Source organism: Propithecus coquereli, unplaced genomic scaffold (genome assembly GCF_000956105.1).
Source record: "Propithecus coquereli isolate 6110/MARCELLA unplaced genomic scaffold, Pcoq_1.0 Scaffold110, whole genome shotgun sequence".
Lineage (NCBI taxonomy): Eukaryota > Metazoa > Chordata > Mammalia > Primates > Indriidae > Propithecus > Propithecus coquereli.
Genome location: NW_012134970.1, coordinates 2,780,713 through 2,795,305, shown reverse-complemented (window position 1 = coordinate 2,795,305; position 14,593 = coordinate 2,780,713). Strand labels below are relative to the sequence as shown.

The 14,593-nt window shown below is 42.4% G+C and overlaps 1 protein-coding gene across 1 annotated transcript in view; it reads right to left on the bottom strand.

Moving 5' to 3' along the window:
* The window catches only part of OSMR (oncostatin M receptor), a 45,984-nt gene that overhangs the window by 23,235 nt on the left and 8,156 nt on the right, over positions 1-14,593 (bottom strand). Inside the window, exons 4-6 of the mRNA XM_012649506.1 lie at positions 14,006-14,141; positions 13,333-13,484; positions 124-266 (exon numbers count right to left, since the gene is read on the bottom strand). Coding sequence (XP_012504960.1) covers positions 124-266; positions 13,333-13,484; positions 14,006-14,141 — 431 coding nt within the window. The remainder of the gene's footprint in view (positions 1-123; positions 267-13,332; positions 13,485-14,005; positions 14,142-14,593) is intronic.

Here is a 14,593-nt window from a genome sequence, read left to right as displayed (position 1 = left end):
CCTCAGCCTCCCAGAGAGCTAGGATTACAGGCGTGAGCCACCGCGCCCGGCCAAGAGTTTAAATTGATTTTATTCAGGACATAAAAGGGTTTTTGAAAAGAGAAAATTAAGCTGTGTTCTTACTTGTATCATTTTTCCTTCGCCATGGAGTTCAACCTGACACAAAAATGTGAAATAGTCCCCAGTGGAGTGCACCTTCCAGGTGATGACGGCATCTGTGGCGCTTACATTTTCAAATTGGACATTAAAGGGACTCATTGGATGAACTGCCAGAAAAAGAAAAAGAAACAAAGAAAAAAAATTCAAACACAGATCCAAAAAGAGTTTGGTACGTAGGCAGTTCATTTCTTTGTTTATGTGTTCAATGTATATTTTTTGTTCACATTTGAGAAAGTGACAAACAAGACCAGACTTACAGACAAGATGGAGTAAGCCAACTACAGCTTTTCTCTCTCAATGATTCTATCAGACACATTGAACAAAGTACAAAAAGAAAAATTAAACATAAGCAGGAAGATTGTAGAGGGGAGTCAAAACTTGGAGAAGGAAGCCCATGGGGAGAATTATAACTGAACCCAGAGTTTATCCGCAGTAACATTCACAATGTCAAGAATACAACACAAAATACATAGAATGTGCTTGAGGTATAACATCCTGAAAGGAAGGGAGAACAGCCAGAGCTCTGTTCCAGTTCCCCCTAGAAATAGGATGTCCTCTAACACTTTAGCCCAGTGAGTCACATATTACCAGGATATAAAACACAGGACTGGTGCTTTCTGAGGCCCCTCAGCTGCAGTGCAAGTGAGGAACTCAGAGATGAGATTCTGTTTGCACTGGGCTTCTTTCCTGAGCCTTGGGCGGCCAACTGGCAATGAATCCTAGGCTTCTGCTGTCCCTGGCTGCTTATCTGTAAGCATTAAATCTACTTCGTGTATGTTGCTGCATATGAGTGTGCTCTGTCTTACTGGACTCAGACAAGTTGGTACCCAGTGCTCAGTGAACCTGCTTCACTAAATTGCCACAGCAAGCAGGATTCAACCTGAGGAACCATGGCTTGTTGGTAAAGCAAAGGGGCAACACCCCACCCTGTACCTGGTGCAGGGTGGGGACATCAGACTAGGGGTGCCAGGGCTGGACATGTGGCAAGATGTTTTATGGGGAGAGAGGAGTGAGAAGAGGGACATCTCTATCTCTCTCTCTCTCTCTCTCTCTCTCTCTCTCACACACACACACACACACACACACACACACACACGCACACACACACAAAGATGAGGGTGAGCTGGCTGCGGGGACTGAGGCAGAGAAAACAATATGGAACCAGGAAGCTCAGCACCCATACGTGATCAGCCATTCCTGAGGCCCAAGAGCTCAGGAAGTGGGTACCTGAATGCACCCTGAGGCATCTGAGAGAGAATGAAAAAGAAGTCCTGTAACTGTCCTTGAGATATCTGAGAGGGAACCAAAATGTGCAATGTGGCCTTTACAGAGAGGGTGACTCTTGAGCCCAAGGACAGATGCAGACAGGAGCCAGGGAAGCTGAGTCTCATGCAGCTTGGTTGGTGTGTTTGTTTGACAAAGGGACTCTGCAGACCCAAATGGCACAGGTAGGGGAGGGACTGAGGTATCTGGGTCCCCACTGGAGGCCAATGGCCATATAGTCCTGCCAAGAGGAGAGTTCAGATGTTCCTGGGGTTCTTGGACACTGGAGCGCACATGAAAATATCTCCTGGTTGCTTTAGGGGAAAATTTAAACTGATGATATTGGGAGGTTTTAGGACAAATACAGTGACCCTGTGGTGCTTCCCTGCTGGTGAGTGTGTGGGGCCCTTTGGGCCATTTTGGGTGTTGGTGACCATGGTTCCCACTACTGAGTACATTATTGACACTGACATTTTGGCTGCTTGTGGCACAGAATGTCACCTCTATCTGAGGGGCAATGGCCTCTCACAGCTAAGAATTCCAGCGATAACAGTGGGGCACATGCACTCCTGCCTGCCATCTATGCTACCTAACCCCCAATGGATTATTCAACAAAAGCTGTTCTCCAGACTGAGTGCAGGATCGTACATTGCCTTATGAAATCAGGATTTAACATGGATAAAAATGTCACAAATAGCATTGTCACAATGTAACAGCCCAGTTTGGCAGTCAGAAAGGCCTCCTGGGCATGGAGACTAACAATAGACTATCTCAGGCTAAATGCCAAGGCCACTTGGGCTGAGAGCCAAGGAAGTATCCCAGACGTAGGCAATCCAAACAGTTGCCCCTTACAACACTCAACAGCTGCTAGGCCTCTTTGGGTGCTGGAGACAGCATGTACCCAACCTGAGTGTCCTTTGGCCCCTTACTTAAGGTGACCAACAAAGTCATTGACTTTAAATGGGGTCCTTTGCCACAACAGGCCTTGGATGCCATTCAACAAGTTGTGGTCTAGGCACTGCTTTTTAGAACTTTTAGAGCCTGCTAGCCTGAGAAAATCACAGATGCCTGAAACCTCCAGGCATGCTGATTGGAGTCCTTGGCAAGAGAAAACTGCTTCAAGGGTGTACCAGCCTCTCAGATTTTGGACAAGTAAGTTGCCTGAGGCAGCCACCAGATATACATACCCTTCTACACGGCAACTGCTTGTTTGCTACTGGGCACCAGTCTCTGGAGACTGAGCATCTTAAGGCCACTGTGCCTCCTGTGATGCTAGGACATGAACTGCCCATTCTCACTTGGGTGCTTATAAACCCCAGCAATGAAACTAGACAGGCCCAACAGAGCTCAATTATTAAATGAACTGGCACATTTAAAATGGTGTTTAACTGGGACCCCAAGGGACCAGTAGTCTCTATGAACAAATGGCTAGCTTATCAGAAGGGACCAAGTAAGTTGTAGACGATGCTTTGGCTCTTCTGGTGGCTACCCGGAGCCCAAGACTCAAAAACTTGCCTACCAATGGTACGGTATGGTTTACCAACAGCCCTGCCAAACTAAAGGTAGACAGGATTCATGAGGGTACTGCTGCCATCCAGCTAGTAGATAGCCATCTTTTGACTGAGACTGAACATGGTTGTTCTGTCCAAACTACATACAGTGATGATGGCCATGCTGGTAGCCCCTCCCACCATATCTTGCTATATTTTCGCCAACTTATGGACCATTGCCAACAGCCTAGCCATCTGGTCAGGAAAATAACAACTGAGTGACTGGACCCTTAAAGAATCCCTCATGTGGGGACAAGAAGTATGGGAACAGCTTGCTGTGCAAAAGTTGTCAGAATCAAAATGGAGTCACTTGTGTTAAAAAACAAAAACCTGAACAACAGAGCCAGGGAAAGCCATGAAGGGAGGATTCTCATGCACTAATGCCTGATAACAAAAATGATCACAAAAGACTCTGCAAAAAGCACAACTTTGCATGAAGGCCATCACATCTTTACACAAAAAAATGCTTCTGCAAGGACATCTGCCCAGCAACTGCCTGTCCAACCTTGGACTGATGCCACCTTTGTTATTGATCCTTGCAGCCAAGGATAATGATCTCAGAACAATTATGTAATCCTCCTCATTTAAAAAAAACAACAACTTTATCTTCCTTTACCTTCCTGAATATGTACGTAGTTACCATGGCACATGTATTCCCATTGCAACGCCCCTTCCCAAATAAATATCATTTTCTTTTAGAGAGTCTCCCTCTCTGTTTGCTGTTCAGGTTGACTTAACGGAAGTTGACTTAATGCAACTTCCGGGAGTTGCATTTTCTGCCCTCATGAATCTCCTTCTAGATTCATGGACTCCCACCCTTTGGTGAGTTCCTTCTGACTTTATTCAGGATCTGATTTGGTCTTAAGGCCATCTTAATAAAGGACCTTTCATTCCCCCTAGGATGATAAAAGACTCTTTGACTTTTGTGCTATGAAGACAATGTTCTTCTGGTTTGAGTTCTCTGGTTTCTGCAGAATTTACATTCTGTCTTAACCTTTTGTTTGATCTGCCTGCCTGGGGTGAAATTCTTGTGAGCACTCTGATTTTGGTTTCAATTTAGTTTGGTTACTTACGTCTATAAATGATTTGGCTCTTTTTCCCTTGCTTGTTTCTGAAAATCTTCCAGTAGCAAAAATGAACATTCTAAATGGTGGGCACGAAATGGCCAGTTAAAGCCATGAGGGTCATTATCACCATCTAAAACACCAGTCTCAACTCCTGATAGTCCCTGACAGCATTTATAGGATTTCTTTGCTCTGGAGAGATTAATAAGAAACAGAATGGGATTCTCAAATATTAAGGCTTGCCAGGTTTTCTGGGACTCCAGCTATCTACACGGCTTTTCTTCATGCATATTTTAAAATCAATGGCCATCATATGACTCATTCGAAGTCCCCATGCTTGCATTTCTTGGTATCAAATTAAGAAACTGCAACTATAGGGTTAAAATAAAACGCTAGTATATAGAGAATTACAACTTCTCTTCTTTTTTTCTTTTCTTCTTCCTCTCTGCTACTCTGAATCTGTTGACTTTTTCACTTGTTAAGATAATCTACTGTGGTTAATTTCAAAAGCCACTCAGAAGTTTTTCTTAGGACATTTCAGCGAAGATAAGAAAAAGAGGGCTTTCAAATTACAACAGCTCCGTGTAACAACCTATCCTTGTACATCTAAGAGTCACCCCTTTTAGAAATGTAAACATAGGTTTGTTTGGCTAACAAACACTTAGAGTGATGGAGTTAATTAAAAGATTGATAATCTAAAAAGGAAATAACGAGATAAATGTTTATAGAAGTTAGGCTCTCAGATCAAACAGGTCAAAATCTTGAGCTCAGAGCAATAATATAAGGTCTCTCTGTACCGCATAAAAATTTTGCTTTGTCAACCACGCATAAGCCAGAAAAAGTCAAGGGCAAACAAAATAAAACAAAAAAAAGCCTCAAACCAAACCAAACCAAAAAAAAACCACCAAAAAACTGTAAATACCTTTTGCTAAAATGCTTCCTCACCCACGTAGACTAATCGAGCAAACCAGATTGGCAAACCAAAAACTAAATTCGTTGCTGAAATTCAAGGCCACTTGGAGATTATGTTTTTCTTATATAATTCAGCTAGTCTTAGCTAAAATGTAAATGTTTGAATACTTAACCCCAAACTTATGTGAAACTAAAAAAGGATAAAAAGGGGTTTTTAAAAATAAAACTGCTGTGGAGACTGCTTTACCTAAAATTTTGGTCCAAAGCCTTCATATTCATAAGATTACCTATCAGGGCAAATAAAATTTAGCCTTGTGAACAGGTTTCATTTTGTCAAAAAATATTATTTCTCCTAATTTCCTCCAATACTTGGCTACGACTCTCCAACTAAGAACAAAAACTGCTTTGTTCCTAAAGCCCTAAAGCTGAAGTCAGACAAGTTGATATAAATGTCAAGGGACAAGTCTCACGCCTGACGCATGGACGGTACAGAAAGTTCACCCAACTGCCTGTTGTCATAACCAGAGATCTTCAAACTGCAAACCAGCACAAGAAGTCGATGGCTTCACCCAGTAGTTGACAATACAAGATTCCCCATCATAATGAGACTCTCTTGCCTGTCTTAACTTTTCCATTCTTATGCCTATGTTTTTCTTGGACAAGATGATGATGTAATTGAAATTTCAGTCAGTAGCTTCTGCTGGTAACTTGACAGCACCTGGCCTAAGAGATCCTTTAGTACCTGTCGGTTAAATAAGGAAATGTCTCTGCGATTGCTGATACTATGTACTGTGCCTGGGTAAACTCCTCTGGGGAAGTTCAGACCTGTATACACAACATATTTTTTTAAAAATCAGATCACATAGGTATAACAGGTCTCACCTAATTCCCCATGGTCATTTGATTTATTCAATTGGTTGCCCATAAGATTAGGTTTATAGCTCAAAACCATTATGCAAACTAGGGTTATCATATTACTATTAAATTTATTTTGCATTTTCCTTTTTCAATTTTGTACTTGTTACTTGTCAGATTTCTACAGAGGTACACTTTTTAACGGAATAATGCTTGCCCAGCACTTTGATATGATGGCCAAAAGACTACAGAATAGACAAAATTGAACTTAACAGTGGACTTCAGGTAGACTTAACCTGAGAGCCACTTTCTCCAAATCTCCCTTGTTGCTCCAATGTGGCTAAAAGGGTTTTGACACTGGCTCCTAGTTGCCAGTCATGCCCTCCAGTGTGGGACCAGACCAGTAACCTGGGCCAGGTCCATCCTGGCTAAAGGCTGATCAGCAATTATCTCAGGGAAAGAGCTTGTTCAACAAGGGGAAATGTGAATGCTGTCAGAATCAAACTGGAGTCACATGTGACTAAAAAACCCTGAAAAAATGAAGCCGAGGAATGCCAGGAAGAGTGGGTTCTCATGCACAAATGCCTGACAACAAAAACTTTCGTAAAAAACTGCAAAAATCACAGCCTGGCACAAAGGCCATTGTAATCTTACACACAAAAAATACTTCTACAAGGACATCTGCCCAGCAACTGCCTATTCAAACTTGGACTGACACCCCCCTTGTCATTGATGTTGTAGCCAAGGATAATGATCTCCAAACAATTATGTAATCCTAATTTTTTCCTTTAAAAACCTCTGTCTTCCTTTATCTTCCTGAATATGCCCGTAGTTTACCATGGCCCGTGTGTTCCCATTGCAATGCCCATTCCTGAAGAAACACCATTTTCTTTTAGAGTCTCCTTCTCTGTTATTTAGGATGACAGCTGCCTAAAAAGGACAAATATCTATCACTCGTGTATACCGAGACTACCACGGCGACTCTTACGAGAAACTATGTCATCATTTTGAATACCCCATGAGACTTCAATCTAAGGAAGAAACATCCTCCACTGCCCAAGCAACACAACAATGGGTGCGTTCTCATTGAATACGATGGACTTTCCACGTACCTTGTCATATACGGGCCATGGATCCACTGAATGATGGAGCAGAAGACTCACGCAGCTACGGAAGACAGGACATCAGGATGGCCTGCTGGTGGGGTGTCACCTGTCTGACTAGGGCAGTGTGGACACTAAACGCTGCTCTCCAGTGCAAGGGGAGCACGGCGCTGCGGTGCATGTTGAGAACACCGAGCTTGGTGGGGGTAGAGCGGGACCAGACAGCTGCCTGATCAGGCTGCACCTATGAAATCCCAATCTCAGGTGTTCCCAACCATTCTTTTTCCTTTTTCCCTTTACAGTGCCTGGGGCAGTTTGTGGTTTGGCTACCACACTACCCCAAACGGGATCCCCTGACTCTAATCTGGAGGTGATACTTTTCTCCTCTACCCACCCCCCTTTTCTGGGAGTCCACAGGGGTAAGGGATGGGACCAAGGAGTACCAGGGTGCTAGGGTCCCTTTAGTGGTACAGGGACATCTGATCCTTCCAGTTGGGTGGGTGACATTATCAAACATGTCAAGTGTGTACAGTTTGTGACCTCCCTGCCTGGACTGGATGACTGAGGCCCAAAGGTCTGGGTCACACAGCAAGGGCAGTGGGTGCTGCAGAGGTAGTAGCCTCCAGACTGGGACACACAGACTGGGTCACTATGCTAACTCAGTCCCACCCCTACACAACAGGTAGGCAAAACCTGAGACCCTGGGGAGAGTGGGCAGTGGGGCACTCACCTGTCAATCTGCTGTCTGCACCAGGACATGGCAGCAAAGCACAACACCTCCATTAGGCTCTCCCAGGCTGAGCCCACTGCAGTAACCACACAGCATTGGATCTGCCAGCCTGGAACTTGTTCTGTCACAGACCAGAGCGACCCTCTTGTCCCGCCAATGGTAAACTGCACGGCATTCCTGACACCACAGTGTGCACCAACAAAACCCGAGCCCCTGGTTCCTTCCTTGCCACTGCATGGAGGGAAGCCGAAGGCACCCAGTTTTAACTGACTCTATGGCAAAACATCACAACCAAAAACCTAGGAGTCATCCTAAACGCCTCTTTCTCTTTTAAAATAACTTTCCCTTACTTCCCTGTGTAAGTCCTATCAACTCTATTCCAAACTATATTCAGAAGACGTCCTCCTTCCACCAACTTCATCACGGCTGTGGTCCAGGCCTCCTCTGCCTGCTGCTGCCCAGCCTCCTCGCCGGCACCCTACCCTACCCTGAGCCTCACAGTCAGCATGAGTGATTTTTCCTACAGCATAAATCACATCATATCTCTCTCCTGATGAAAACCTTTCAGCCCAAATATCTCATCCAGGCCCTCAGTTGCTGTGGGATCTGGCCACTGCCTACCACTCCAGTATCCTTTGCTCACAGTAAAGACTCAAGGACATTCCTTCTGTTCTTCAAAAAACCCAGAGCTTGTTTCCATGCCAGGACCTTTCGAATACTACTTTTTGCGTGTTAAATTCTCTCCCCTCAGATTCTTCTGGGAGTTAGGATAGGGCCGTTAATGGGGACCTAGGGGAAGCAGAGTCCCAACCGTCTTCTTCAAGTATTTGTCTCTTGATGGGGCATCCAAGAAATGCAGAAAGAGGAAACAGTAGGAGTGGATGTGAACACTTCTCATCCTTCAGGACTCAACTCCCTCAAAGAGGTTTTCCTCACTATCTCAACTAAAGCAGCACCCCAGACTCTACCTCGTTACTTGAATTTTCTCTTCTTCACAGGACTTACAAGTACTTGAAATTAGTTTATTGACTCGTTTACATGTTCACCATATGTCTACACTCCCGCTCTCTGACACCCCTCAGCACACACCAGCATGTAGGGTCAGTTACTCAATTCTGTTCACTGCTGGACCCCAAGTGCGTGCGCTACCAAGGGCTGGAGTAATGAGTAAGCTGAAACCAAATGATGTGTAGGAGCTAAGAAGGTAAAAGGAGAAGGAAGAGCACCCCAGAAAAAGTGAACAACATGTATAAAGATTCTGCATCACCAGAGATTGTGACCAACTTGCAGGAGAGACAGAAGGCATATGGCCTTACGCTGGGAGGGCAGAGGCTGAGTGCAAGGGTGGCCGACCTGTGCAGGACCACATGGATCACATTAAGCAATGCTGTCTGCATCTTTAAAAAATGCCTTATTGATTTTGAAGCAGAGAAGCAGGGGGTGATGTGATCAAATTTGATTTTGAGATGATCACCTTTGCTGAGGTGTAGGGAATATCAAAATACTGGCAATCTGGTAGCAAGCTACATCTGTGGTCAAGGGATCACAGATACAGGTTTGGGAGACTTGAGCAGATGGAAAGAATTGGAAAAGTTTAAAATATGTTAAGGAGAAAAAAAACAAATAGTAATTTGCTGATGGTGGGAATGTGAGCGATAAAAGAGAAAAGTACAAAGGATGATTCCTACAGCACTGACTTCAGAAAACCGGAGTGTAGGTCATGCCATTCACAGGGATGGAACACACTAGAAGAGGACTGAGTGTAGAAGGTAGCAATGTCATGAGTCCAGTTTTGAGAAAGTCGGCATAAAGTGTGTTTGAGATATTCCAGTAGTGGAGATGTCAAGGACATAGTCACATATATGGATCTACAGCTAGGAAGAGATTTGTCATCTGTGTAAAGCCATGAGCATGGGTGAGATTATCCGGAGAAAACAATGCCAAGTGGACAGGAAAAAAGCACACAGCCAAGGCTTGTGGAACTCCAAATATTGGTATCTGAACAAAGGAGAATAAGCTGGTAAAGAAAACAGAGAAGCAGTAGCCAGAGAAGTAAGACTAAAATCGGGAGAGTGGTGTCTCTATTTAAAAGGAAAGCCTAGTTTGGGGTCTTAGAATAAAAAGATCAGTTCTCTATTGAAGATAAGGAAGCATAGCTAAATTATTGCTACAGTGCTTCTGCTATAGTTGAAAGCCTCCAGGTATGATATAAAATATAGGTCCTGTCTGATCAATACAAATGCCAACCTTGGACAGAAGACAAGGGAGGTAACAAAAGGAGAACTACTCGTGAGTTGCTGAACAAGAAGGATCATAGCTCCCTCCCTCACAAACAATGGAGAAAAAACTATAGGGACATGAGGATTCACAGGAAACAAGTAATTCTGCCCACCACCCCCTGCCTCCCCACACCAGTGGAAACTCAACCAAGTGCTCCCAGCAGTAAGCTTATGGAACAACAGAAGCCCCACAAGGGCAAGGATCTGAGGAAAACAGATAAAAACAACTGTCTTGGCGGAGCCTCTCTCTTCCCTACCCATCTCTTCCAAACCCCCATGTCTGGTGGATTGCAACCTGACCTCCTAACGCTGCCGGGCGGCAGGGCTGAGGGTGAAACCCTGACCTGAAGCGTTGTTCGGTATAATGAGAAGTGATTGATTGTGGTTTTCTGGAGCCTTGGGCTCCCCATCCTCAGCTCATCCCTAGGCCACGTGCTGCTCTAGACTTTGAGCTGACAAGACTGGGGCCTGGCCTCTAGCCTTTCTCTGCTTATTTGCTGCGTAAGCAGCGTAGGTGCTTTCAGGGGAACTCCAGCTTGCAAGCCAAAATAATGAGACATCTGCATAGCACAACTATGACAACAGAAACACAACAAAGTGATTTACAGATTGCAATGTAGCTGTGGTCTTAGAACAAACAGACCAAGAATTTAAAATAAACACAAGAAACATTATAAAAGAGATACAGCAAATCTATGTAATAGTATAAAGAAGATATAGCAATCCTAAACTATGAACCTGATAAAGTACTCTCAAAATATATAAGGCAAAAATTTAGAGGACTAAAGAAAGAAAGAAATAATTCTACCAACATAGTGGGTAATTTTAACACACCCTTCTCAATTATTCATAGATCAATCAGGAAAATCAAGAAAGATACAGAAGATGTGAACAAAGCAATTAACAAACTTAACCTAACAGTCACATAGAACAGTGGTCTTCAACCTTTTTGGCACCAGCGACGGGTTGCATGGAAGACAATTTTTCTACAGACCAGGGTGGGAGGGATGGTTTTGGGATGATTTGAGTGCACATTACATTGTGCAGTCAAACCTCTCAGCTAATGAGAATCTGTATTTGCAGCTGTTCCCCGGCGCTAGCATCACTGTCTCAGCTCCACCTCAGATCAGCAGGCAGTAGATTCTTCTAAGGAGCGGGCAACCTAGATCCCTCACATGCACAGTTATTTGGTTTGTGCTCCTGTGAGAATCAAATTCTGCCCTTCATCTGACAGGAGGTGGAGCTTCTGCGGTGATGCGAGTGATGGGGAGCAGCTCCGCTCATCTCGCTTGCTTGCCAGCTGCTCACCTTCTGCAGCGTGGCCTGGTTTCTAACAGGCCACAGACCAGTACTGGTCCATGGCCCAGGAGTGGGGGACTGCAGTCCCAGAGAATGAATTTAAGATAACCAAAATAACCAGAGAAGCATCTGGATAAGAACTAATGGTAAACATTAAACATATATAGTTACTTGTAGACCTGTGAAATTCAGCAAAATTTAAAAGGGAGATGATATAAAATGTAATATCTATGTGCTCTGACAATGAAGATATAATACGACTATTTTTAAATAGGGAAGGGGTTCAAAATTTTAAAAATTTCAGAATAGAGAGAAAGTAAAAGAGGAGAATATATGCGAAACACATTTTAAACTATTTTCAGAAATTGTTTTAGTGGTTGTAGTACAAAAAACATGCAAGAAGTATGCATAAGAAAACTTTATGAAAAGACATTTACAAAAGCCTAAATAAATATAAAAAGATACTATGTCCATGCATGGGAAGATTTAGTAACATAAAGATGTTGATCTCCTCAAATTGCATTTATAGATTGAGTGCAAATCCAATGAAAATCCCAACAGGGCTTTTCATAGAATTTGACAAATAAATTCGCAGATTTACATAGAAAAGTATAGCACCAAGAATAGTGAGGATATGTCTGAAAAAGAACAGGGAGGAGGACTTATCCTACCTGATATCAAGACTCACCTGAAACTTTTTAAATCAAGTTAGTGTGATATTAGTGCAGGAACGGACAAACTGCCAATGGAATTAAGAGTCTAGAACTCATTACACTTTCATAATAGTGAAAGAACCGAAATGTCAAATCAGTAGGGAAAGAAGAGCTCATCGATAGACATGGAACAATGGTTACTGATCAGAAAAATTCAATGTCATATCCCTACCTCACTTAATATAATTAATCTCAGATGGATCTGGGATTTAATTGTCTTTTTAAAAGACTTAAATATTCTTAGTAGAAAATTACAGGAGACTATCCTGATCTTGGGGTGGGAAATCCTTTCTTTAAAACATTTTGGTATAATTGTCTATATTAAAATTAAGAACTTTTGTTTATCAACAGACATATAAAAAAAGTGTGTTACAAACCAGGAGAAGACATTAGCAGTATAGATAGAAATCAACAACAAAGAGTAAGTATCGAGAATATTTAAATAATTCCCACCAAAAAAAAAAAAAGCATAAGCAATCCATAGCATGAACAAGCTTTTCATAAAAGAGAAAACTGGTGTGTCTAAAACATAGGAAGAGATTCAACCTCAGGGATATGCAGATCAAGACCATCCTGTCATACCATTTTAAAGCCATTTAATTGGCAAAAATGAAAAGTGTGCCAATACCAATTTGGAGAGTATCAGAATCCATTGGATGGGAGTATAAATGATACAACCACTTTGGAAAATAATTGGACCATATCTCATAAGTTGAACAGTCACATATTCTATGTCCCCACCAATTCCATTCTTAGGTATATACTCAAGAAAAACAGCTGTAGATATGTACTGCACACTTGTACCCAAATGCTCTGTATCCAAGAGCAAAAACCTTGATACAACGTGAAAATCCATCAAAGGAGATGTACAAATAAATTATTGAATATTTATACAATGAAATACTATACAGCAGTAAAAACAAATGGACTAGAGAAACACTCAACTATGGGCAAATCTTAGCAATTTAATATTATACAAAAATAATTACTAAATTATTACATTCAGCTTGATGTCCTTTACATTCATTAAAACTAAAGAAAATAAAATATATTTTTAGAGTTACATAAGCAATGAGAACACACACACACAATTTAAAGTGATAATTATCTTGGTGGAAGGAGCAGGGTGGGAGGGTTGTGGGATGAGACATGAAACAAGCTATCATCAGAGTCCTAGTTTTGAAGTTGGGCAGTGAGCTCATTGGTGCTGTGCTTATGGCATTATCAAGACCAGCAATAGTGGACGCAGGAATCCATGAGAAGTGTGGCATGAACAACAGGTATAAATTCTAATTTTCACTTAGGCAGTGAATTAGTAAAGATCTATTATACATTTACTCGAGCACAGTCTGTCAAACAAAGACATGTCAGTGGCCACCGTGGGCTGCGACACCTCTTGTCTCACCTCGATGAGTCAGGTTAAAAAGGAGATTGACACTTCTCTTCCTTAAGTAATTTTCAGTTATGAGTGTGAAGTTATATATTTCTTGGGAGTCTTGAGTTATTTGCCAGTTGCACCGGTTTTTCTCTTCACAATGTTTCTTTTTTCCAGAAAATCTTAAAAAACAAAATAATTATAGGGCTTACACTTTTGTCAAAGAAGATGTATCCCTTATCCCTTGGTGACTTTTAAACTATGTTCCACATAATGGCATTGATCCCTCACCAACAAATACTAATAAGGAAAATACTGTTTCAACAAATTTGATATATGTGGCTGAATGTGTTAATGAATCACTGACTCCTCCTCATGGGTGGGGAGAACATCCCTTAATTTCCTTGGAATATTCTTAAAAAGTGAGAAATCAGGTAGATCTAGATCATCAGATGGGATTATTTTCATATCAAGATATACCATTAACTGTCTTATTTTTATGATAAATATTCTTTTTTTTAAAAACCTCAGGTAGAAAATGTTATACACTGTGACCACTTGAAGATTTCTTCTTGACCTTGGCAGGTGTTTTCAAAATATTTGTTCAAATTTCCTGCAACATGGAAATGTAGTTTTTGTGATGTTGTCACAAGCACCTTAAATAAGGAAGACTCTGGCAATAATCCAACCAGAGCTCACTTACGATTCAAATAAAGTGTAGCTTTGGGAAGGTTGTTTAGACCAAGCCAAGGCAGTGTCTGTCCCGGGATCCCAAGTACAGCTCAAAGTCTTGAAGTCCCTGGTTTCACAAGAAAAGTCCTTGGGCTCCTCAAGTACTTCTGTCCATACAAAGACAAAAACAGACAAAAGGCCGAGTTAAAGTCTCTTTATGGAAAGACAAGTCCAATGGAAAGCTCTGTTTGGGCTCTGAAGCACAGAGTTATCTGAATGACAAAGTGAGGTGAAAGCCTACACATCGATAGCCCCTGAAAGCCAGTTTTCGTCATCGTGGCCCCTTCTCCTTCCTTCCTTGTTGGTTTCCTGGGATACCATGGGGGGATGGGTGTTCAGTGGTGTGCAAGTGGTTGACACTGTGCATTTGGCAAAGGCTGTAACGCCAGTGCCTGCAGGCGCTGTGGCTTACACAAAGCCTGGGGATGTGAAAAGTCAGATTCTGGGAGGCTGCTTAAACTCGACAGCCTAGACCTGAGTATTCCAAGGAATGGCGAAGCACTCCTAAGTTCCCGGAGTCACCACTATTCTTAGTGATCACACTAAGGGGCATAGATGA